At 36.1% G+C, this 23,868-nt stretch overlaps 1 protein-coding gene and 1 non-coding gene across 2 annotated transcripts in view; one reads left to right on the forward strand and one right to left on the reverse strand.

Annotated features, from left to right (window-relative positions):
• CUNH5orf30 (chromosome unknown C5orf30 homolog) overlaps positions 1-23,654 on the forward strand; it is a 42,107-nt gene extending 18,453 nt beyond the window's left edge. The window contains exon 3 of the mRNA XM_027869196.1: positions 21,105-23,654. Within this exon, the coding sequence (XP_027724997.1) occupies positions 21,128-21,751 (624 nt within the window). The 5' untranslated portion in view covers positions 21,105-21,127 and the 3' untranslated portion in view covers positions 21,752-23,654. The remainder of the gene's footprint in view (positions 1-21,104) is intronic.
• Positions 13,147-13,253, reverse strand: LOC114048369. The gene has a single exon (XR_003569744.1). It is a non-coding gene; the product is annotated as a U6 spliceosomal RNA (small nuclear RNA).
• Positions 23,655-23,868: the final 214 nt, after the last annotated feature.

Genomic DNA, 23,868 nt, shown 5'->3' on the forward strand with positions numbered 1-23,868 from the left:
GCTTGGGAGGCATTTTCTCACCTGCCTCAGAGAATCTTTTGCTTCCTTTAAGATAGATCTCAAGCACAGCCTTCTGCAAAAGTCCTGAAATCTCCAATTGCTAGTGTCATCCCTCCCTAATTATCTTATACTTACTCTCTGTGTACTTCTGTGCGTCCTCTGTTAAGATGAATAATAAGATGAATATAAGGTCCTCGAGAGGAGGGATTGTTTCATTTCTTGTCTTTGTATCCATCTTCAGCATCCATCTTCTAGCATGATGCTGCTTGTTATATAGTAGGTGCTTACTAAATGCTTGTTGTTTGGTTGTTAGAAAGTAAACACGCTGGCAGCAGAGGTAGAATAAGGAAATGTATAAAAATAAACAGATAAACTGAGAAAGCATAGCATCTTTATGCATCTTAGCCATGAAAGCATTATTATATTTGAGACAATTTCAGAATTGCTATTCATAAGGTTGACATCAAGTCTTATCTTGTGCATTATGCTCTGTTTAAGGAGGCAGGGAAGTATAAGATACATTTTAGAAACATTCCCATAAATGCTTAAAATAAAAAAAAAGTTTCAGCACTTGAAGGGATCAAGTTTTAATTGCTGTCTGAAGGACAGGGACCAAAGGGGCATTGTGGTGTTAAAAAATCTTAGGTCTAGTTTAGTGATTTCCAATCGTATCCAACTCTTCCTGACCGCATTTGGGGTTTTCTTAGCAAAGATACTTGAGTGCTTTGCCATTTCCTTCTCCAGCTCACTTTATAGATGAGGGAACTGAGGCAAACAGGGTTGTGACTTGCCCAGGGTCACACAGTTATTAAGTGTCTGAGGCCAATTTTGAACTCAGGAAAATGAGTCTTCCTGACTCCAGGCATGACTATCCACTGTGCCATCTAGCTGTCTAGGAGTAAACAAATCTGAATTCTATTTTTGTTTCTACCACTAACTAGCTAGGTGACCTTGAATAAATCACTTCACCTTATCTGGGTTTGATTATCCCTTAAAGCTCTTTCCTGCCTGAGCAATCACTCCTGAGACCCCTAAGGCCTGATCACTCAACTGGTTCTAGGCTAGGTACTTCCTTTAAATAGATTTATTTTATTTTTTTAATTTTAATTTTCAGTTTTGAGTTCTCTTCCTCCCTCCTGCCTCTCCAGCCCATTGAACTTTGAAGGGAAGAAATATGATTGACACCAATTATATATAAGAAATTATGCAAAACATTCATGAATTTTATTTGAAAGGACTTTTGATGACATCTTAATGACCTGTCCTCTTTTTCTTGAAAGCATTTAAGGCTGTAACTCAATATACACCTGCACCATGCTCTTTTGTGTTCTTCCCATTTAAGATACATTTTTACTTTTTAGGGCAAAAGCAGAAGAATATAGCCAAGTACGTGAAACAATTCTTTTTTAAATTTCTGGGGGTAAATTCATTAACATGTATGATGGAAAAGGGGAGCTTATTCTATTAAAAGTGTCTTGCAACAGGTGTAAAACATTGATAATTTTCAGGTCTGGTTAAAGCAATTACAGTTTCATGCAGGGTGTATTTTCAGAGCATTGCTGTATCACAAACATAGGAAGCAGGAGCGTCTGTGACTGTGTACAGAGCTGCATTCCATACACATTCTGATCATTGCCCCTTGATTGTGCTGGGCCTAACAGATAAGGTTCTATAATTTACATTTGCTGTAGTTGGAACAATTAAGTAGAGATGCCATAATCTGAATGAAAATGTTTATTTGTATGCTCAGGCAACAGCCGTCAATAAGCAGCGCTTATTATGTGCCAGGCTCCATACTTAGCACTGGGGATATAAATACAAGCCGAAAGAAAGATGGACCCTTGGGGGCAGCTAGGTGGTGCAGTGGATAGAGCACTGGCCCTGGAGTCAGGAGGACCTGAGTTCAAATACGGCCTCAGGTACATAACATTCCCTAGCTATGTGAAGTCACTTAACCGCAATTGCCTCACAAAAAAAGAGAAAGATGGACCCTGCCCTCAAGGTGCTTTGCCCCCAAGACAACACATAAAAGGAAATTGAAATGTTGGGAAGGGTGGTGATGAGACTAGGTACCTGGTCAGGGGCATCTTAGAGAAATAGATAGATAGATAGATAGATAGATAGATAGATAGATAGATAGATAGATAGATAGTTAGATAGTTGTTGTTGAGTCATTCATGTGATTCTGACTCTTTATAGTTGTTGTGGAGTCGTTCATTCATGTCTGACTCTTTGTGATCCCATGGACCATAGCATGCCAGGCCCCTTTGTCCTCCATTATCTAAGTCTGTCCAAGTTCATGTTTGTTGTTTCTATGATACTGTCTATCCGTCTCATCCTCTGCCATCCTCTTTCCCTTTTGCCTTCACTCTTTCCTAACATCAGGGATCTTTTCCCCTTTTCCCCTGATGAGTCCTGTCTTCTCTTTGTGCGATCAAAGTATTTAAGCTTTAGTTTCAGTATTTGACTGTCTAGTGAATAGTCTGAATTAATTTCTTTAAGTGTTGACTGATTTGACCTCCTTGCTGTCCAGGGGATGTCTTTGCTTTTTAGTATGCTGTCCAGAGTTGCCATAGCTGTCCTTCTAAGGAGCAAACGTCTCTTAATGTCATGGCTTACAGTTGTCATCTGCAGTGATCTTTGAGCCCAAGAATATAAAATGTGATACCGCTTCCCTGTCTTCTCCCTCTATTTCCCAGGAAATGATGGGAATAGTTGCTAAGATCTTAGTTGTTTTGATGTTAAGCTTCAAGCCAGCTTTTCCACTCTCCTCTTTCACCCTCATCAAGAGGCTTCTTAATTCCTCTTTACTTTCTGCCATCAGAGTGGTTCCTCAGCATATCTGAGATTGTTGATAATTTCTCCTGGCAACTGTGATTCTAGCCTTTGATTCATCCAGTCTTGGCATTTCACATGATGTGCTCTGCATATGAATTAAGTAAGGTGACAATATACAGCCTTATTATACACCTTTTCTAATCTTAAACCAATCGGTTGTTCCATGTTTGGTTCTAATTGTTGCTTCTTGGCCTGCATATAGGTTCCTCAAGAGACGAGTTAGATGATCTGGTACTCCTGTCTCTGAGGACTTGCCACATTTTGTTGTGATTCACACAGTCAAAGGCTTTAGAGTAGTCAGAGAAGCAAAGGTGGCTCTTTTTCTGGAACTCCTTTGCTTTCTCCATAGTCCAGTGAATGTTAGCAATCTGGTCTCTGGTTCCTCTGCCTCTTCCAAAACCAGCCTGCTCTTCTGGTAATTCTCCATTCACAGGTTGCTGAAGACCAGCTTGCAGAATCTTAAGCATAACCCTGCTGGTGTGTGAAATAAGCACGATTGTTCAGTAATTTGAACATTCCTTGACATTGGCCTTCTTTAGGACTGGGACGTAAACAGATCTTTTCCAGTCCAGTGGCCAGTCTTGTGTTTTCCATATTTGTTGGCATATTCAGTGTAGCACTTTAAGGCATCATCTTTTAGGGTTTTAAAAAGCTCAGCTGGAATTCTGTCACTAGCCTTATTATTAGCAGTGCTTTCTAAGGCCCACTTGATGTCATTCTTTAGAATGTCTGGTTCTAGATCAGTTACCACAGCATCATGGTTATTGGTGACATTAAGATCTTGTATAGTTCTTCTGAATATTCTTGCCACTTCTTCATCTCTTTTGCTTCTGTTAAATCCCTGCCATTTTTGTCTTTTATCATTCCTATTTTTGCATGAAACTTTTCCCTTGATATCTCTAATTTTCTGGAAGAGATCTCTTGTCTTTCTCATACTATTATTTTCTTATGTTTCTTTACTTTGCTTGTTTAAGAAAACCATATCTCTTCTTGTTCTCTGGAATTCTGCATTCAGTTGGGTATAGCTTTCTATTTCTCCTTTACCTTTTCACTTTCCTTCTTTTCTCAGATATTTGTAAGGCCTCATCAGACAGCCATTTTGTGTACACACACACACACACACACACACACACACACACACTGTAGATTATATAGCTGGTGGAGGGTAGTTCCAGTGTGTGAACTACAGGGCTGGAGTGAGCTTCCAGGATAAAGCAGTTTCTTGGTCCTAATAGAGAAAGTCTGGAGTACAGTAGGGAGAAGAGGGACTTACTTTAAATTTTAAAAATTATTTTATTTATTAAAAATACGATTTTCTTGATATTTTCTGCTTTTTTATAGCTTAAATTACCCCTAGTCTTCCTGCTGTTTGACTTTTGGTTTAAACATGAGATCAGGCATGAAGTTTGCTTCTTTGGATGAAACTACAGAAAACTGAAATTCACTTTTCCAGTTTCTATAGTCTTTCTCTCTCCCATTTTGTGGGGGTGAAGAGATGAGGTGAAGATGAAGTCAGGGTTATGCTCTAATAAATCTAATTTATTAAATTCTTCAAGAATGATGTATTAAATTTACATGTAGAAATGACAGCAGAATTTAGGGCTTGAAAAAAAAAAGATGAGAAGCTCTTTTTCTTTGTCTTATCAATTTGAGTTTTGATCTTTATTTGATATAGATTAATGAGATGTATAGTGCTTTTCCTGTCCATAGATCCTGGTGGTACTTAAGTGTCACCATTTTTAATAATACTCAAAATATTGTGGTCAAAGCTTTAGGGCAAGTCTTTGAGTCGAGATCTACAAGTAGAGCTTATTTTTAATTTTCCTTATCTTCTTAGCAGCAGATATTCTATAGTTAGATAACTTTGGTAGTAAGTTGATGGCCATACAAGAAAACTAAATAATGATAACAATAATAACCGGGCACTTATATAGAATTTTAAGTTTTGCAACGTTAACTTTATATGTATTATCTCATGTGAGTGAGGTGCTAATATAATCCCCATTTTACAGATGAAGAAACTGAGACTGATAGCTAGTAAGTGTCTTTGGCAAGATTTGAATTCAGGTCTTCCTGACCATGAATTATCCACTGTACTACCTAGCTGCCATATGCAAACTCAAAAATAAACCTTACGTATATAAAGCCATAGTTACTGGGATGAAATTTTAGGGTGCGTTAAAATTGCCCTGATCTCAAATGGTCAGGAGAGACTTACGAGCTTAGAGCACTTCCAGTTTAGGTCACATTCGCCTCTGTTCTTCTAGGTGTCTCTGGCTTAGGGCCTATTATTGATCCCTGCTGGTCTGCTTTATAGCTGGGACTCCTGTCTCTGAAATTCACAACAGCCAGTAGTGCGAAGGTGAGGCTTTGATCTTTTGTATAGGAGGGAATCTCTGGAGGGTCCTGGGGTCAGAGGTCAAAGTTAGCCATCATTGAATGTGGGTCTACCAAAGGACCTTCCTTATCAGTCCAGGCCCAGGCTGGTGGTGTGCTGTGGTAGGAGGACTTTTAGATTGATGCTTTATGAATTCATGACTGTGTTAAAACTATGGAGATGTACACAGATCAGATCAGACCTAGGAATGTAAGGTCAATGATAAATCAGGAGCCATAAACAAAAGAATATAAGGAAATGGACACAAATTCCTTGTTTCAATACAAAGCTTTTTTTCTGTCTAAAATCATGTAAAAATAAAGCTTGTGCATGCACATGCTTTCATGGGAAACTAAGATAATTAAAGGACCTTTTCAGTGTCCTGAAGGTACAGTTTGCCTTCCTCTTCCCATTCAGACCTTGTACTATCTTGTTATATAATTCTGTTGTATTTTCCAGGTATACATACTGATGGATGTGCTCTTTCTGGTTTTACATTCAAATGCATGTTGTAATCTGGGAAATAGACATTCTTCATCTACTTGGTTTTTCCTTTGTGGATGATGAAGTCCGTGATGGATTAGATTTCTTTCAGGATGCCAGACAGTGTTCTGCGGTTTGATGCGTTTAGCATAGTATTATTCACAAACTGGATCATCTGGAAGACTTCACCATCAAAAGGGAATTCCTCTTTAGCTTGGACCCTGAGCTGGTCTCCTCCATCATAGTTGCAAATCATCTCACCCTGTTTTATCCCTTGTCTGATATTTACGATCCAGAGGTTGTTGAAAAGGGCTATTTTTGTTATCTCTTTCAAGGAATCTTGAATGATTATCTTTCAGTTAATTGTGAGATGGTAAAAATGTGATCTATTGTTAAACATTCTTTTTGAAAGCCAACTTGTTCCTTATTGATACCTTCATAAAGGCTATTCTCAACTGATGTAAATGATTCATATGAAGATTTTGTATAGGTGGGCTTGTAGGCATATACATTGGTAGTTATTGATATTCCTTTGGTCACCTTTTCTATGAATTAATAAAGTCTGAGATTTTTTCCCCAAAACTTTGATATCTTTCCCTTCTTCAGATACCTTGTGTATCAGTCCCTTCGTCTGACTGCTTTTCCTTTCTTGATTCTCTTTTGTGCTATTTCTGCTTCCTCTATAAACACAGTGGGTACTCTAATATTAGGGCTCCAGTGTAGCGGTTTCACTGTTCTTGTTGGAGAAAGCAGTTATAATGATTTTCTACAAATCTTTTCTATTTTTCTTGTTTGTTTTCCTCCATACATTTTTGTCTTTTAAGTGCCCTTTGAATGACTTTGCTCAGTTGGGTACCTTGCCAAAACTTCTTTAAATTAGTTTTATTTTCCTTTGCTTCTTTCTGCTTCACAAAATGATTCTGCTTATAAATATCCATCACTCTTCTTCTGTAAGATTATACAAATGAGTGTATATTATTACCTGGTGTTGCCATTGGCAGCCATCTCATTTTGGCAATTATGTTTGTGTTTGCTGACTAATGTTCTTTCTGAGCTTTTTTGGTATCTTTGTTGTGGCAATTAATTTACATTGGCTAAACTTCTGGATAAAATTGTTATGGTCATTGTTGATGTCATTTCATTCTGTTGTCCATTTCCCATTTTTGAATTTCAATTACTTGTTTAAATAGTTTAGGGTTAGGTTGTTTTACACATCATATTTTTTATTGTTATTATTCTTTTTTGTATTTTGCTAGTTCTTATGTTAGCTCTGATAAGTCAGTTGTCTGACCGTACAGAAACCAGTAACCCTAGGATAACTCCCACACCAATAACAAGTCTTTTCCTTTCTGTTAAAATATAATCTGCTTTTTTTGCAGTGTTTTTGGTGCTCACATTTCAAGCACTTATCAATTCCTTTTTTGAACCAAGTCATCAGGCTGATATGATGGGTGTAAGTCTTCTGTGTAATCTATAGAACTTTGGCCTCTTTTATTCCTTTTTCCTGAATCATGCTTTTCCATATATTCCTCCCCATCCTTACTTCTTCCTCACCTTTGCATTAGTCACCAAGTACCAGAATGTATGTTGATTCAATATGGAGAATCTCATCAAGCTCTTTGTGGAATTTCTCTACTAATTCATGTTTAGCAACTGACACTGATGAATAAGCTGCATGGTGGTTTTTTTCCTTTCTTTTTTTTTTTTTTTTGCAGATGCTTACCTTTCTTCCATCTGTGATGACCAAATATCTCACTGATATAATATTTTGTGTTACTTTGGGTGTATGATAAAATCCATTCCAGCAACTCTTTTCTTTGCCTCTTCAATTTCCTTTTATCTTCTTCCTACATTTATAGTAAGGATTGCTATAGGTTGACAAGATTGACATGATTTAGCTCCCTCAAGCAATATGTCTACCCATTGGTTAGTGGACAATGATCTCACATTCAGAATGCAAGTACTTAAATTGAAGTTTATAGATTGTCTAAAAACTGTCTGATTCTTAGCACCTTCAGCCCCGACCCCTCTCCTTTTTGCTCCTGAAGTGGACGGGGACCGTGCAGGATTGAGGATCATATAAAGTTTTTCTTTGTTTCATAGGTTTCTATGGCCAAAAAAAATTCATTATGATGTGTCTAGTTTACTGGGGATGTACCTTTCTTTAGTTAGCTAAGTTGGTCCTTAGAAAATAGACTTGGTCTGTTTTGGGACCATACTCAAAGCCTTTCTGGCATGGTAGAACCTGTCATAGCTTATATTCTCTTGGCAGAGCCTTCAAGAACCTAGTCATCTCCACACCATGATGAAGCATAAAAGTAGGACTTGGTAATTGTATAACTTCTGGTAAAATAAGTCTACAACTACCAGTTTGTATTGGATTTACTATAGTTCGACTATGAGTAAATATCAAGACAAGCCCAGGGGAATGTAGGAATTTTTTTTAGTTTTTTCAATTGCTCAGAGTGGGAAAAGGGAAGGATATATAAGGGGGGAATAAAAGAAGCCTGCTTTACTCCTCAGTGAAAGAAAAAGTGACCTCTTAATCAAAAGTACAATAAACACCCATGTGTAGCACATATTAGGATAATTCAAGAGAATAATTTACTTTTATTATAATGTGTATAATTATTCAGGGTTCTTACCAAGTAGAGTTATCTCATACATTCATTTTAGTGATTTCTAAGAGCAAAAAAGCTATTTCAGCACACTTTTTGTTGCCATGACTTGTTTTTACATTGCTTCCCCCTATCCAATTGAGCCATTCCTTGTAACATAGAATAAAAAGGAGAAAAACAAATTGGGGCAAAACCAACCCAACACACCAACAGTATCTCAGAGTACATGCAATGCTATGTACCCAAGAAAAGAAGAAAGAGATAGGTTCATTTTCTTAACTTTTTTTCTAGGATCAAACTTGGTTATAATTAGGAGGCATTCAGGCTTTTTCTTCTTTCCATTGACATTATTAGTGTCATTATGTGTATTGTTTTCTTGGTCCTTATTTCACTCCACATTAGTTCATTTAAATCTTGCCATGCTTCTCTGAATTCTTCATATGCTTCATTTTTCACACAACAGTAAGATTACATCATAGTTGTATACTGCAACTTGTCTAGCCATTCCCTGACTGATGGGCTTCTAACTTATTTCCAGTTCTTTTTTGCCTCAAATAGTGTGGCCATAAATATGTTAGTGTACCAAAGACTTTTCTTTTCTGTCTTTGACCACTTTGGGTTTGGTGCCTAGCAGTGGAATCTTTGCATTAAAAGGCATGGACATTTTGCTATTTTCTTAGCATCATTCCAAATTACTTTCTGGACTAGTTGGGGCAATTCATAGCCTCACCAGTATTATATTAGTGTGGTTGTCTTTCTGAAGCGTCTGCAACATTAACTATTTCTATACTTTATCATCTTTGCTGATTTGCTATATATTTGGTCTGAATTGTTTTAGTTTGTATTTCTTTTATTATTATTATTATTAAATTATGATTTGTAGCATTCTTTCATTTGATTGTTAATACTTTGTAATTTTTTGAGAACTTGTTCTTTGGCAATTTATGAGATAGAGAATAGCTCTTGAGCTTATGTATTTGTGTCAATTCCATTTATATATTGAATCTCAGAGATACTTGATGCAAAGATTTTTCCCCCCAGTTAGTGTTTTGCCTTTTTATCTTAGCTGTAAGAACTTTTAAATTTCCTGTAATTAAAATTATATATTTTATCTTTTCTGATATTCACTGTACCTCTTTTGGTTAAGAATTGTCCCCTTAGCTGTAGCTGTGAAAGGTACCTAATCTGGTTCTTTTCTAATATTTTAGTGGTGTGACCTTTTATTTCAGTTGGCTTATGCATTTTGAGCTTATTGTACTATATGATATAAGATATCGGTCTAAAGCTAATTTCTGATAAACTGTTTTCTGGTTTTTCCAGCTTTTCTTATTCAAGTAGAAATTCATTCTAAGTTCTTAGGTTTGTTGAATACTGGGTTATTGTGTTTTATTATTTATGATTCTTCCTTATTCTGTTCTATTGATATACTTTTCTCTTTTTTAATCAATACCAAATAGTTTTGATGATGAGAACTTTATAATGTAATTTGAGGTCTGGTTGGTCCTCCTTATTGCTAGTTCTTTCATCATTTCTCTTGAGATCATAGTTCATTGTTCATTCCAGTAAATTTTGGTTTCTTTTTTTGACTAGCTCTACAAAGTTTCCCTTTGGTAGTTTGGTATTTCACCAAGTAAATTAATTTAGATAGCATCATCATTTGTCTAATATTTCTGTGACCCATAGTCATTTTCAGTGACTATTCCTCCAATTAAGGTCATTATTTCTTTGAAGAATGTCTTATAATTGTGTTTGTATAAGTTTTATCTTCTGTTGGTAGATTGACTCCCATGCATGTTGTTATTTTAAATGAAATTTCCCTTTCTAGTATTTCCTTCTTGATTTTGTTATTGCTAAATAGTAATACTATTTATTTTTGCATGTAATTGAGGGGTTCCTGGAGGAATGCTTTGTCTTCACTGTTTTTATAGTGCCTCTTCAAATGCCTTTGCTTTGAATTAATTGGGTCCCCTGGCTGGCTGGAGTAAATGTAAACTTACCATTGAGAACTCATGACCTGTAGTTTTAGGAGTGTGGACCCATCAAATACTTTGAACCTGGGGTAGTTGTTACTTGGGGAACTCAACCTGAAGGTACAGATGGTATACATGGGGGTGGCATACCAGAGGGGTCACTAAAATTATAAATACGCTTCATGCCTATACATTATGAATACATTCTTTGAGAAAAGAATTGGAAGGCCCTTGACATGGTGAGCATCCAAAAACATCACACAAAAGAAATTATGTCTTAACAGGAAAGAGTATACTTATTACTGATAATCCCCCCCCATCAGCTGTTTTGTGAACAACCAGATCACCAAACTATTAGAGCAAAGATCACTCTCATACTCCCAAGGACCTTCCATTTTAATAGAGGAGACAACAAGGACATATCAGAGTATATACAGAATAAATATAAATGGAGAGGGCACTTGGGGAACCAGAAAAGTCTTTGTGTAGAAGTTGATGTCTGAGCTTCATCTAGAGGGAAGAAAGGAATGCTCTGAAGGTAGAGATAAGGAAGGGGTATATTCTAGTCATGGTGAATGACTAGTGGAAAGGCACAGTGTTGGAGTGCTATGTATGAAGAACAGGGTGAAGACCAGTTTGGTTGGATGGCATGCAGGGTGCTGGAGGGAAGTCATGTTCTGTGAACCCCTGAAGATAGATTGCATCTAGGTTAGGAAGGGCTTTAAAAGCTGATCAGATGAGTTTACTGATGCTTGAGGCTATTGGGAGACGACAGAGTTTATTGAGTAGGGTGAGTGACAAAGTCAGTTCTGCATTTAAGGAAAAAAAATCTCTTTGGCAGTAGTGTGAAGGATGGATTGGAGTGCTGAGAGATTTGAGACACCAGAGATAACAATTAGGAGGCCACTGAGATAATCTAGGCAAGAGCTGATGAGGGCCTGAGCTAAGGTGTTGGCTGGGTGAGTAGAAAGAAGAGGTTGGATTTGAGGGATGTTTTTCAAGTAATAGGCATGATTACATGATGAATATATATTCCTTGTTGGAAGAGGACCTCTAAGGTGACATTTTGCTCAAATGTTTTTTTAATAGTTAACAAATAATAAGCACAGTAGAATCTTGTATTTTCTATATCTTGTAGTCAGTTGTGTGATGATAAAGATATGGGCTCTTGTAGAATGATATTTGCAAAAGTCTGCCCCCTCCATCCTGATACTCTCATTAAGGATGGCCTTAACATACACGTAGACAATTCTGTCCATTGATCACTATTCTTGAAAAACTAATTTTTGTTTTCAATGACACATTTTTTGATAACATCCCATACTATGGAGTTCTTCTTTAGCATTCTCTGCTTGGTAGTTGTTCAAGGCTGCTTACAGACATCGTGTGCCCTGCTATTTCCTCATAGGGGCACTCATTTCAAATTCTTCAGGATCTGTTGTGCTCTCTAACTTGCAGCTGTGCACCACCACCAGAAGTGCACTGGCATTAAAAAGATGGGCATTCATATCAAGGAGAAGTTTGAAGCCATTAAAGGAATTCTGAATTTCCCAAAGATGATCTAGCCCAATATTCTTTTTAATTCTTCTCCTCTTTGATTTGGGGCTGTTCACTTGTGCTGTCAGTACAGAAGATATAAAAGGATCCTGATGATGTGATTGGCATCTTGATTCTGAGTGGAAGCCAAAGCTGTTGGCACTTGCCCACCGTATTGCACCAGATTAAGAACAGTGGTCTGAAGCCTTCTTGCAGAGAAACCGTTGGAGAGAAGTGCAAGGATTACAACTTCATGCTTCATTTCTCAGATCCATTGTGTATCATCCATTCTTCTCACTTGGAGGGAGCTCAACCAAGCCGGTGCCAGCTGGGTATTTCCATTTGAATGTCCTTAGGTGTATTTGACTCAAAACAGTAGAGTCATCTTTGACTTTTTCTCTCTTCTCTCAATCCAGTTACCAAATCTGAAAGAATTTTTTTTTCTGTCCTCTACCATAAATACGTTATTGATTTATGCCTGCATGACTCTAATAGCTTCTTAACTGAGTTCCCTGCTTATATGTCTTTTCCTCTAATCCAGACTGCACATTGCTACCAGGTTAATCTTCCTCAAATTTTAAAATACTCTTCTTTATTAATAAATTTATTTATTTATTTTTAGTTTTCAACGTTCACTTCTGTATGATTTGAGTTCCAAATTTTCTCTCCGTCTCTCCCCTCCCCCACCCCAAGATGGCATGTAAATTGATACAGCCTCAACATATACATTCATATTAAACCTATTTTCACATTAGTCATGTTGTAAAGAAGAATTAGAACAAATGGGAGAAACTATGAGAAAGAAGAAACAAAAAAAAGAGAGAGCAAATAGTATGATTCGATGTGCATTCAGTCTCCATAGTTCTTTTTCTGGATGTGGACAGCATTTTTCATCATGAGTCTTTTGGAGTTGTCTTAGATCCTTGCATTGCTAAGACGACCAAGTCTCTCAGAGTTGGTTGTCACACAATGTGGCTGCGTGTACAGTGTTCTCCTGGTTCTGCTTACTTTACTCAGCATCAGTTCATAAAAGTCTTTTCAGGTTTTTCTGAAGTCCACCTGCTCATCATTTCTTATAGCACAGTAGTATTCTGTTACAGTCATATACCACAACTTGTTCAGCCATTCCCCAGTTGCTGAGCATCCCCTCAACTTCCAATTCTTTGCCACTACAAAAAGAGCTGCTATAAATATTTTTGTACATGTGGATCACTTTCTTATTTGTATGATCTCTTTGGAATACAGACCTGGAAGTGGTATTGCTGGGTCAAAGGGCATGAAGTTTTATAGCCCTTTGTGCATAGTTTCAAATTGCTCTCCATAAAAAAATATGGAACGCTCCACAAATTTCCATGTCATCCTTGCATAAGGGGCCATGTTATTCTTCTCTGTATTTTTAGTACACTTTTAGTACATTTGCTGCTGAAGTACTTGTACTTTTGAAACACTCTTATCAGGTCTCTTTCCTGTCCATAAAATCTTTAGTGGTTCCCTATGACAGTAAGATAAAGTCTAGATTTCTTAACTAGACATTCAAGACCCTTCATATTTATGTCTCTGCTTAGTCTTTCCATATAACTTCCTTTTACTCTTCTACATCCAACCTACATTTTGGTCAAATTGACTCATTTTTCCCCTACTGCTCTTTGTGTTTTTCCACTTCTGTACTTTTGCATTGCCTTTGTCCCAAGCACTCTCCTCACTTTACACCTAGCTGACGTCTACCCCTCCTTAAAGATCCAGCTTAAAATCTCCTTCTCCATGATGCTTTTCTCCTTTAACACCCGCATCATCCTGAAATCTTTTTCTGCTCTGAACTCCCAAACACTCATTGTTTATACCATTCAATTTGCAGTTAATTGTATACTTCCTTGAGACATCTATTGTTGTTGTGAACTGTTATTTGTTTTCTATTTTTATTTAACTTCTCATGTATTTGTTTTGTTTCCTCAGCTAGATTTTTACTCCTTGAAAGCACAAACTATATTTTATGCTTCATTTTCTCTTACGTCACCTAACACAGTAGCCATTACTCAAAAACTACTCATTTTAAAATTTTACTTTAATTCTCTGTTCCATTTGGGACTTTAAAAAATGGATATTGAAATATGCAAGTATATAAATAATAGGGTAAAATAGTTCAACTTGAGGTTTGGTTATGGGTATAAAAAATGTCTGGTTGAGTTAAAATTTGCTTTTATTTAATGTATATGTCCCAATTCTTAAAAAAAAAGCTATTTGAGGAAATTTAAAAGGTTAAAACTAAATTTAATTTGAAGGGAATCTGTCTTAATCAATTGGACTCAGAAGCACTGTCACATAAGAACTGTCATTCAATGCCCAGTAAGTCAAATCTCCTAACTTGCCTTCTTTGCTTGCAAATTCTTGGTTCTACAATAGAAACTTACTAATTAAGGCAAATTAGCCTGCACAAAATGTCTTTCTAGTCAAACTCATACTTGAATAGGACTAGCCTCTATATCATGCCTGACAAATAGTCATTCAGTAATGAAAGACTTCTTGAGGAGGTAGGAAGAAGGATGAGTAGGGGCCACAACTTTCCTAGCAACCTGTTTTGTTTTCAAGCATTAATTGCTCTGAAGATTCCCTTTATTAAAGCCGAATTCCTCTTTCTGCAGCTTTTACCCATTGTTGCTCTGATGTCAAATGGAATTAACTTAACGCATCTTCCGTGTGGCACTCTAAGGCTTATCTTCTGTTCAGCAATCTTCATTCCCCAACCAGTCCTTAGATGGCAAGGTCTATTAGTTTCCTTAGACTCCATCTTAGTTGTCATCTTCTGGATCACATCCATGTTCTTCCTAAAACGGAGGACCCAGTTGAACCTGACACTCTATATGTACTCTATCTGAGGCAGATAGAGTAGGACAATAACCTTTCCCATTGTGGACATGGTACTTTTAATGTAGAATGAATTGCATCTGCTTTTTTTTTTTTGGCTGTCATTTTGCACTTATTACACATGTCATTCACTAAAACTCCCTGGTCTTTTTCATAGGAACTGTTGTCTAGGTATGCCTCCCCCATCTTGTACTTGTAAGGCTAATTTTTTAATGTCAGTGAATGTAAGACTTAATAGTTTTCTCTTTTTAATTTCAGCTTATCTCAGTTTTACAGTATTCATAAAATTGTGTAACCATCTCTTTAGTAATATGTTGTAGATAGTTGAAATATTCTCGGATCCCGATTGTGTCTTTTCTCCTAGCTTTGTGTTAATCTGCAGTTTTGATAAGCATGCCATTTATGTTTTCATCCAAGTCACTGATAAAAATAGTAAATAAAAATAGCACAGGGCCAACTACAGATTTCTGGGATGCTTCTCTAGAGAAACCTTTCGGTTAATGTTGGATCTGATCCTGTAACCAGTTCTGAATCTGCCTAATTGGCCATGTAGCCCATACCTTTCCATCTTATTTGCATGAATAAAATAAGATACTTTGTATAAGATTTCAGAAAAGCATTTTACATTGTCTACAGCATTCCCCTGATCAATTAGGTTTAAGGGAAGTTAAGTTAGTCTGGATTGATTTGTTGTTGATAAAATCATATTACCTCTTAGCAGTCATCATTTCCCTTTGAAAATACTTGCACATCATCTCTTTAATTGGGTTCTGTCCTGAGGCATCTCTCCCATTTTCCATGATCTTTCATATTCATGAACTTTTTGTTTTGAGAACCCTGGAATATAGTTTATTCAGGTCTGGTGACTCAACTGATTTGGAACAACTAGGTGTTTTTTTTTCAAACCATCTTCTTGCTTATCTTCTTTTTCAAATTTCTGTTATTAACAATTTTTGTTCTTTCCACTCAAAATATCATTCTGTCAATCAATATTAATTAAATGTCTGCTATGTGCTAGGCACTGTACTGAGTGCTAGGGATACAAATACAGTCCTTACTGTCAAGGAGCTCATAGTCTAATGGAAGAGACATCATGAAAACAATTATGTATAAACAAGCTACATGAAGGATAAATTTTTCAAATCCAGTCTTAGACACTTACTAGCTGTGTAACCCAGGGCAAGTCACTTAACCCCATTGCCTTTAAAAAAAAGAGAGAGAAATTGGAGACAATTAAGAGGGAAAGCACTAGAATTGTGGAATCTGGAAGGATTTTAGCTGAGATGCAAGCAGTACTGTTAAATTATATTCTATATACAGAAATTAACTTTCAAAAAATATGCAGAATAAATAGTTTAAATACATTCAGTTATATGCAGAGACTTTAGGCTCCAAAAATGTTGCCAAGTAAAATCTTTTAAGGAATTTGCCTAAATTAATAGACCAAGAAGTATAGTTAGAATTTTGTTTTCCTAAAAATGAGTCAAGGTAGTTTAAAAATTATGCTATTTAGTGACTATTGTGTTTTTATACAATGTTTACAAAACTTTTTTTCCTTATAGAAAATGCAAAGATAAAATAACATCTTACCTTGTGTAAATTATCTTAAAATTCTGAATGGGCAGGATCTAAATTTATGATCTTTTAATATATTTTCACTTTAGCAAATAAAATTTCAATAAAATTCTTCCTTAGGTGAAGATAAGGAAAACGTCTTTTTCTTATGTGTACCAGTCCTTAAAACTTTGGTGATAATTAATGGTGTTCAACAGAACCAGACATCTTCAAGTTTACATGCATTTAAAAGTAAATGCCAGCATTTTTTTTATTATCCACATTATATCAGTGGTATACCATTAAAATACCATTAGAAACAAGTGAATCCTGCTTTAAGAAAATACTGACCCAGGGTCTTGTTTACCTTCAGTGATAATGCTAGATTTAGAGTCAGAAGACATGAATTAGAGCACATCATATACTCTGACCTTGGACAAATCACTTTACATGCCTAAGTTTTTTCCTCTATAAAATGAGGATAATAATACTTTCACTGCCTTCAAAATTAAGAGAAAATTTATATTTTAAAACTAAGGAGCACCAAATTCAGAATGTGGGGAAATGGTACATTCTAGTTAACTGAGATTCTAGGTAACTGAGAATTTCCATATATAACAAACCTGAATTATAAATTTTCAGAGAATTAATATATCATAAAACATGTTTAAATTATTCAGGACATTATTTAAATCTCTGGTTCAGATGACAATAGAAAATTTTGCCCTGAACTTCAGTTATTTTTTATAAATACTAGTTATAATAGTATCAAGTTAAAGATATAAAAACAGCAGGAGATTGATTTGAATCTGTACTGACATGATATCTGTTGCTTTTCCTTCTATAAGTAAAAAAATAAATTGTACAAAAAAGAAGAATTCTGATAATCTGTATTTTCCAGTTTGGATTATTGATATGGGAGTTTAGTGTATTTGACATTCATATTTAAAAAAGAAGATTAGTTGGGAAGTTATTGAAAAATAGTTGGGAAGTTTATGAAAAAATTCTCCAGAATACCTGAAAGCATCAGTTTCTTTTTTTTTTTAAATCTACTTTTTTTATTATTAACTTAACAGGTAACTTAACAGTGAATAGGAACAAAAAGGGATTGTATATGAGACTAAATTTCTGTTATGTACTTTGCTTTTTTAAAGAATATATTAAGTTTAACTTGGTAGTAACAAAACTTCCCTGCTTGACTCTATCTCCATCTGATCTTCCTTCTGTTTGTTTTAGAAACTGTTTCATTGATGCTTTTTATTTCCCTTTTCCTTTTGTGGGCATCATTGTCACTTGTCCACCTTGCCTTTAGCAAATATGTACAGTCGAGCAAAAAAGAATCAACACATAGTGTGAACCTCAGATCTGTCACCTCTTTGCAGAAAGATGGGAAGCCTGCTTTATCATCAGACCAGTCATGACTAGTCATTGATCAGAGTTCCAAAGTCTTTTAGAGTTGTTTTCCTTTACATTATTGTGATCATTGTGTAAATTGTTTTCCTGGTTCTGCTTACTTCACACAAATATCCCTGGGTTTCTCTGAATCTATCATATTTCTTTCAGTATAATATATTTATTTGTATACCATCATTTGTTCAGCAATTCCCTCAGATCAAGTTTCTGTGGTACATTGGTACTTCACAAATTGCTGCAGTTTAGTATAATGGATAGAGGAATATATTTGGAAGATACCCTAATTTTACAGTTGAGGGAACTGAGGCCCATAGAGGTAAAGTGATTGAACAAAGGCAAATGGAAGATCATCTAGTTGGGCTTAATGCTCCTTAAGGTGTCTTCAGTCCTAAATCCACAAGCCCATAAATTCTGGAAAGATAAATGCTGAGGATCAGAGAAACTTAAGGCTGTAAATGTTAGTCTCTAATTCCATTTGAAGAGTAGTCATAAATAGATAATGAAATTATGTCATTTGATGTTTTCATAGGATTTGGTTTGGTCTGTGAAAAAATAGATTTGGGTGATATAGTATTAGGGTGCAGTTGACAACCTCCCATTATCTTTGGGGAGGGGACTGGATTTGAAGATCATTTTTTCCATTCTCTTTGACTCAGAGGCCCTTAATATCAGTTCCCACTCTCCCCTCCTCTCCTCAGGCATTGACAGAGAAATACCCGTCTCCTTCACAAGGCTAACCCCTCTACAATGCACTTGATCCCCATTCCTTCTGATCTTTAGCAGATTTCATCTTCAACAATCCCTTCCCTCTTGAATTAACTTCTCCCTATCAGTTGGTTCCTTCCCTACTTCCTTCAAACAAGTTTAAGTGTCCCCCTCCTTAAAAGACCTTCCCTAAATCCTACAGTCCCCTTACACCATCATCCTAGCCTTTTCTGCCCTTTCTCAGACAAACTCCTTTAAAATTCAGTCTACACTTGCTGCCTTCACTCACTCCTCAACCTTTTGCATTCTGACTTTTGGCCTCATTACTCATCGTTAGCTACTCTCTCCAAAGTTAGTATTGATCTCTTAATTGCCAAACCTTACAGTCTCTTCTCAGTCCTAACCCTTCCCGATTTATCTGCTGCCTTTGGCACTGTTGCCAGCCCTCTCCTGGATATTCTTTCTTTCTAGTTTTTTTGTGATACAACTCTCTCCTGTTTCTTCTACTTATCTGATTGTTCCTTCTCTGTATCATTTGCTGGCTTATCCATATCACACTTTAAATTGTGTGTTCACCGAGATTTGTGCTGAACCAGCTTCTCTCTCTAGTCTTTCCCTTGGTAATCTCATCAGCCACGATGAGTTTAACTATAACCTCTCTGCAGATGACTCCCAGTTCTGACTGTCTATTGATCTCCCTCCCTAGTTTTCCCCCTAAGCGTCAGTCCCACATCACCAGTTGCTTATTAGCTATTTCAAGTTCTATCTTGAACTCAACACGTCTAAACCTGAACTCACTATCCTTCCCTCTAAACCTTTCCCTCTTCAAAGCCTCCCTATTTCTGTTGAAGGTACTGTAGTCTCTCTGGAGGCTCAATTTATAATCTCAGCACTATCTTGAGCTTCTTTTCCTCACCTCCACATATGTAGTCAGTTGCTAAATCTTGCCATTTTTATATTTGCTTCATTTGTATTTTCTTTATATTTTTCTTCATTTATATTTGCTTCATTTCTCATGTCTGACTTTTCCCTCTCCATTCACAAAGCTACCACTTTGGTTCAGGCCTTCATCATCCCTTTTCTATGTTATTGTAAAAGTCCCTTCACGGGTCACCCTGCTTCGAGTATCTCATTGTTTCAGTTCATCTTACACACTACTGCTTAGGAAATTTTCTTTAAGCTCAGATCTGACCCTGTGGTTTCCCTACTCAGTCATCTCCTCTAGGATAAAATGTAAATTCCTCTGTTAATCTTTTAAAGGTCCATGCAGCCTGGCCACCTGCAGCACTCTAAACTAAGCAAACTGGCCTTTTCTCTGTCTCTCACACAAGACGCTTCGTTTCTGTGCATTTCGCCGGCTGTCCCACATGCCTGGAATCCCCTCCCTTCTTATTTCCTCTTTGATGTAGCTCAAGCACCATCTTCGTGAACTTCAGCATTTCAAGAATGCATTTATAATGTGTCATGTCTTGTCAGTTCCTTGCAAATAGGTACACAGTAAATACTTTAACATAATATTAAAACATAATAGTAAAAAACAAACCCTGGTTTTATTTGCATAACTCAGAGTATATAGAAAAAGGATCTTTGTTGATTTATGTATCTGTGGTTTGGGAAAGGGTTAAGTGTTGTAGAACTAAATTTAAAGATTTAAAGAGATGGTAATTAATTATTTTTCTCCTTATGAGCACAACTAGAGATTATCTACCTCAGATCTTGCCAAATAAATAATTAACTGGAAATGATGGTTGATGTCAATAGCTGGATCTGTATTTTAAACATGCATAAAAAGAAAGCTGAATATTACGTAATTGAAAAACTAGTCATGGTTCAGGAGAACATAATGAAACAACATTGCTTTCTCCTTATTACAGAAATAAGAGGGGCACTTTTTGGGCAGAATGATGTATGCAGATGTGGTAATTTTGTTTATGCTTAACTGTTTTCTTTTTGTTAAAAAAAAAGGCTTTAATCTGAAGGAATGGTGAGGTTCTACCTCCAGAAATAATTATGATGTTAAGACAAGGCATCCATAAAATATTTTTTTAAAAAATCAGGTCCCTGAGAATATAAAATTATGTGTTTTCAAGGAATGTAGTTGGATACCTTTCTGAAATTTTGTTTGGTCACATTTTATTTTGGGGCAGTTAAGTGCTGCAGTAAATAGAGCACCAGGCCTGGAGTGAGGAAGACCTGAGTTCAAATTCAGCCCCAGACACTTAGAAGCTGTGTGATCCTGGACAAATCACTTCACCTCTGTTTGCCTCAGTTTCGTCATCTGTAAAATGAGAATAATAACAACACCTACTTCCTAGGGTTGTTGTGAGGATCAAATGGGATAACTGTAAAGCACGTAGTTCTATATAAATGTTAGCTATTATTCGTAGTAAGTGCTAGATAAATGTTAGCTATTATTATTAGTAATTTTCTGGATGTTGAATACTGTACAAAGAACTCTACTTTCTGTGACTCAGTAAAGAGGCATATTTCCTTCTTTGTTGTGCTTTAGGACTAAATATTTTGGAAACACTTCAGACCTTAGTTTCACTTGACTGATAAGCTCTTGAACGCAGAAATGTAGTAGTAACTTTATAGCTGCTCTGAGACGTTTTATTGAAATCTGTTAGGAATATTGACTGTATTTCTGTCGAGTGTCATTTCAGGCTTCCTAAGCCTCCCAGAATGATCCAGCTTAGCTAAAATTTTCATATGCTCTATTTTTCTAATCTGTGTCTGTTTTATTTATAGGGGTGTGCAGGCTGGTACTTAAAATGGAAGTAGACATTAATGGAGACTCCAGAACTTCCCTATCTACCCTTCCTTTACCCGTGTCAGAGGTGAGTTCCCCAGGAAAAGCTGAAACAGAAAAGCCTCGGTGCTCTAGCACTCCCTGCTCACCAATGAGACGGACCGTGTCAGGTTATCAGATCCTTCATATGGATTCTAACTACTTGGTTGGCTTCACAACTGGTGAGGAGCTCTTAAAGTTAGCCCAGAAGTGCTCAGGAAGTGAAGAGAATAAGGGGGAATCTGTGCCTACCTTGCGTTCCAAACAGCTTGAAACAGGACTTGCACGTTCCTCTCGTTTATACAAAACCAGAAGTAGGTACTACCAGCCATATGAAATCCCTGCTGTTAATGGAAGGAGGCGAAGACGAATGCCCAGCTCAGGAGAGAAGTGCACTAAGGCTTTACCTTATGAACCTTACAAGGCCCTCCATGGCCCTTTACCTCTCTGTCTTCTCAAAGGGAAAAGGGCTCATTCAAAATCACTGGACTACCTCAATCTCGATAAAATGAACATCAAGGAACCTGCTGACACTGAAGTATTGCAGTATCAACTTCAACATCTGACCCTCCGGGGGGACCGTATGTTTGCTAGGAACAACACATGAATTGCTTTTAGGGGAGGGTAAGCCAATTCTGGGTTGGTTTCACTTGGCTGCAAAAATCCACTCTTGTACTGTAGAAATGAATCTCCAGCATCATAGGAGGTTAATCAGCTAAGTGTTCTTGGAACAACAACAACTACTACTACAGCAACAACACAATTTGAATAAAATTTTGAATATGGAAGCAAAATTACAGGTATTTGGGGGAAAAGTTATTCTAGAACCAATGATCTTCAGGAAAATCTGAGTGACTTTAATTGGTAGGCATTACTTCGGATAACTATTTAGATAGCAAAAACAGACTTCTATAGGTAAATATAAAGTCTTTATGATGATTTGACATGCAGCTTGGAGATGGGATCTGCCTAGTTGTTGCTAAGTTGGTATGACATGCTGGAAATTTATATCAGATAAGTACTCGATTGCTTCTTAATTTCTTTCTGTATTTTACTATGATATATAGATATATATGTATGGTAATGATATGTTTTTGAAATTGAGAACCTGAATATTGCTGTATTGGACCACTTTTTATTTTTAAAAATTCAGTTTAAATGTTTTATAACTGATTTTGCACTGGAAAAAAAATAACATTTCAGATGGACAAGAAAATCTTTGTTCACTTGCTTCAATAATGTTATTGAACAATTTTAAATTTCCTCTTGGAAATTTATTGATCTTCCCTACTGTTGTAAAATATTTCTTTAAAGTATATCTTAATAAAATGAAATTTGAGATACAAAATATTTATTTTACCATTTATGAGGGTAGACTTCTCCAGGAAGTTTATAGTATGAAGTTTCAGAAGTGGAATAGTTCTTTTTACTTCTAAATTCTGAATTGAAATTCACCTGAAACATCATGAGGTACAGGATTTGTTTTTTTGTTTTTGTTTTTGATTGTGGATTATAGTTATAATACTGACTGCGTCTGAATCTTCAATGAGTGAAACTTTTAGAAATGAAGTCATGATTTCTATTACTGAATATTTAAATTAATATTGAAGTGATATCTCTCAGCATGGCATTAAATCATTTCAGTTTTAGCTGTGCATAGCACAGAACATTTTTTATTGAAAACCTAGCTTCTAAGATTAGTTTGAAGGCATATAATGCTTCTGCAGTCTTAATGGGTTAATCCTGGATTAGCTAACAATTTATGTCAAATGCACTGGTTCAATTTGTGGCTGAAGAAATAATGTCCAAACATTAATAACTAATACTATTCGGACTGGGCTTGAATATATTTTGAAAATGTATGTAACTTAACCTTTTTGTAAAAGCTCCTATTTCTTTTCTTTTCCTTTTTTTTCTTTTTGGTGGGTGGGGGTGGGGAGCAGTCTCTTAAAGGTGCAATTTATCACTGAAGTGGCATTTCTGGCAGCATTTAATATTTTATTTTGGAAGGCTGGTGAATGATTTAAGGGTTGGGAACCTTGTTTATGAAATAGGGACATCTTTTAATTGATGAATCGGTCATTCCTGGTGCAATTGCGGCTGTCCGTTAACCAGACTGAATAGCAAGCTCTGGAGTTGAGCATGTGCTATAAAACAGTAGGAATGTTTTTCACTCATTTTTATTATACCTCCACTGTAGTAAGCTACAGTAAAGAGCCTTGGAATAGTTTGCCTACATCCTGCTGATTTGATCAGAGTTGTTTTGCTGGAAATATTTTCAGCTTTTGTACATTTTCAAGTAAATTGCACCTTTTTAAACTTACTGCATTAAAGAATAATCTCCAAGATAAACTATATATCTATACAGTCATTAGTTTGACAAGACATAAAATACTGTCAGATGCCAAAGAGAAGTGGGATTTTATGTTTAATGATTAAACAACCATTATTTATTGATGATTTTACCCTATGGAACTGTATTATTTCTGGTTATGAAATAAAGGGGTGATGCAAACACAAACTGTTGTGTAGTATTTTAAATGTGGGTCTTCAGAAATAGACAGGCATACTCTTAGAGATTATATCACAAAGAAATTTTCATTTTTGATATTCAACTTTGTTTAAAAAATTAATATTGATACCTGTTATAATGTCAGTATACATTACACCTGTTAGAAAACAAAACCTCATCCCTACAAAGCCTGTTGGTACCTCCACTTCCCC

The sequence above is a fragment of the Vombatus ursinus genome, unplaced genomic scaffold (genome assembly GCF_900497805.2).
Source record: "Vombatus ursinus unplaced genomic scaffold, bare-nosed wombat genome assembly UNPS02014792.1, whole genome shotgun sequence".
In the NCBI taxonomy this organism is placed as follows: Eukaryota; Metazoa; Chordata; class Mammalia; order Diprotodontia; family Vombatidae; genus Vombatus; species Vombatus ursinus.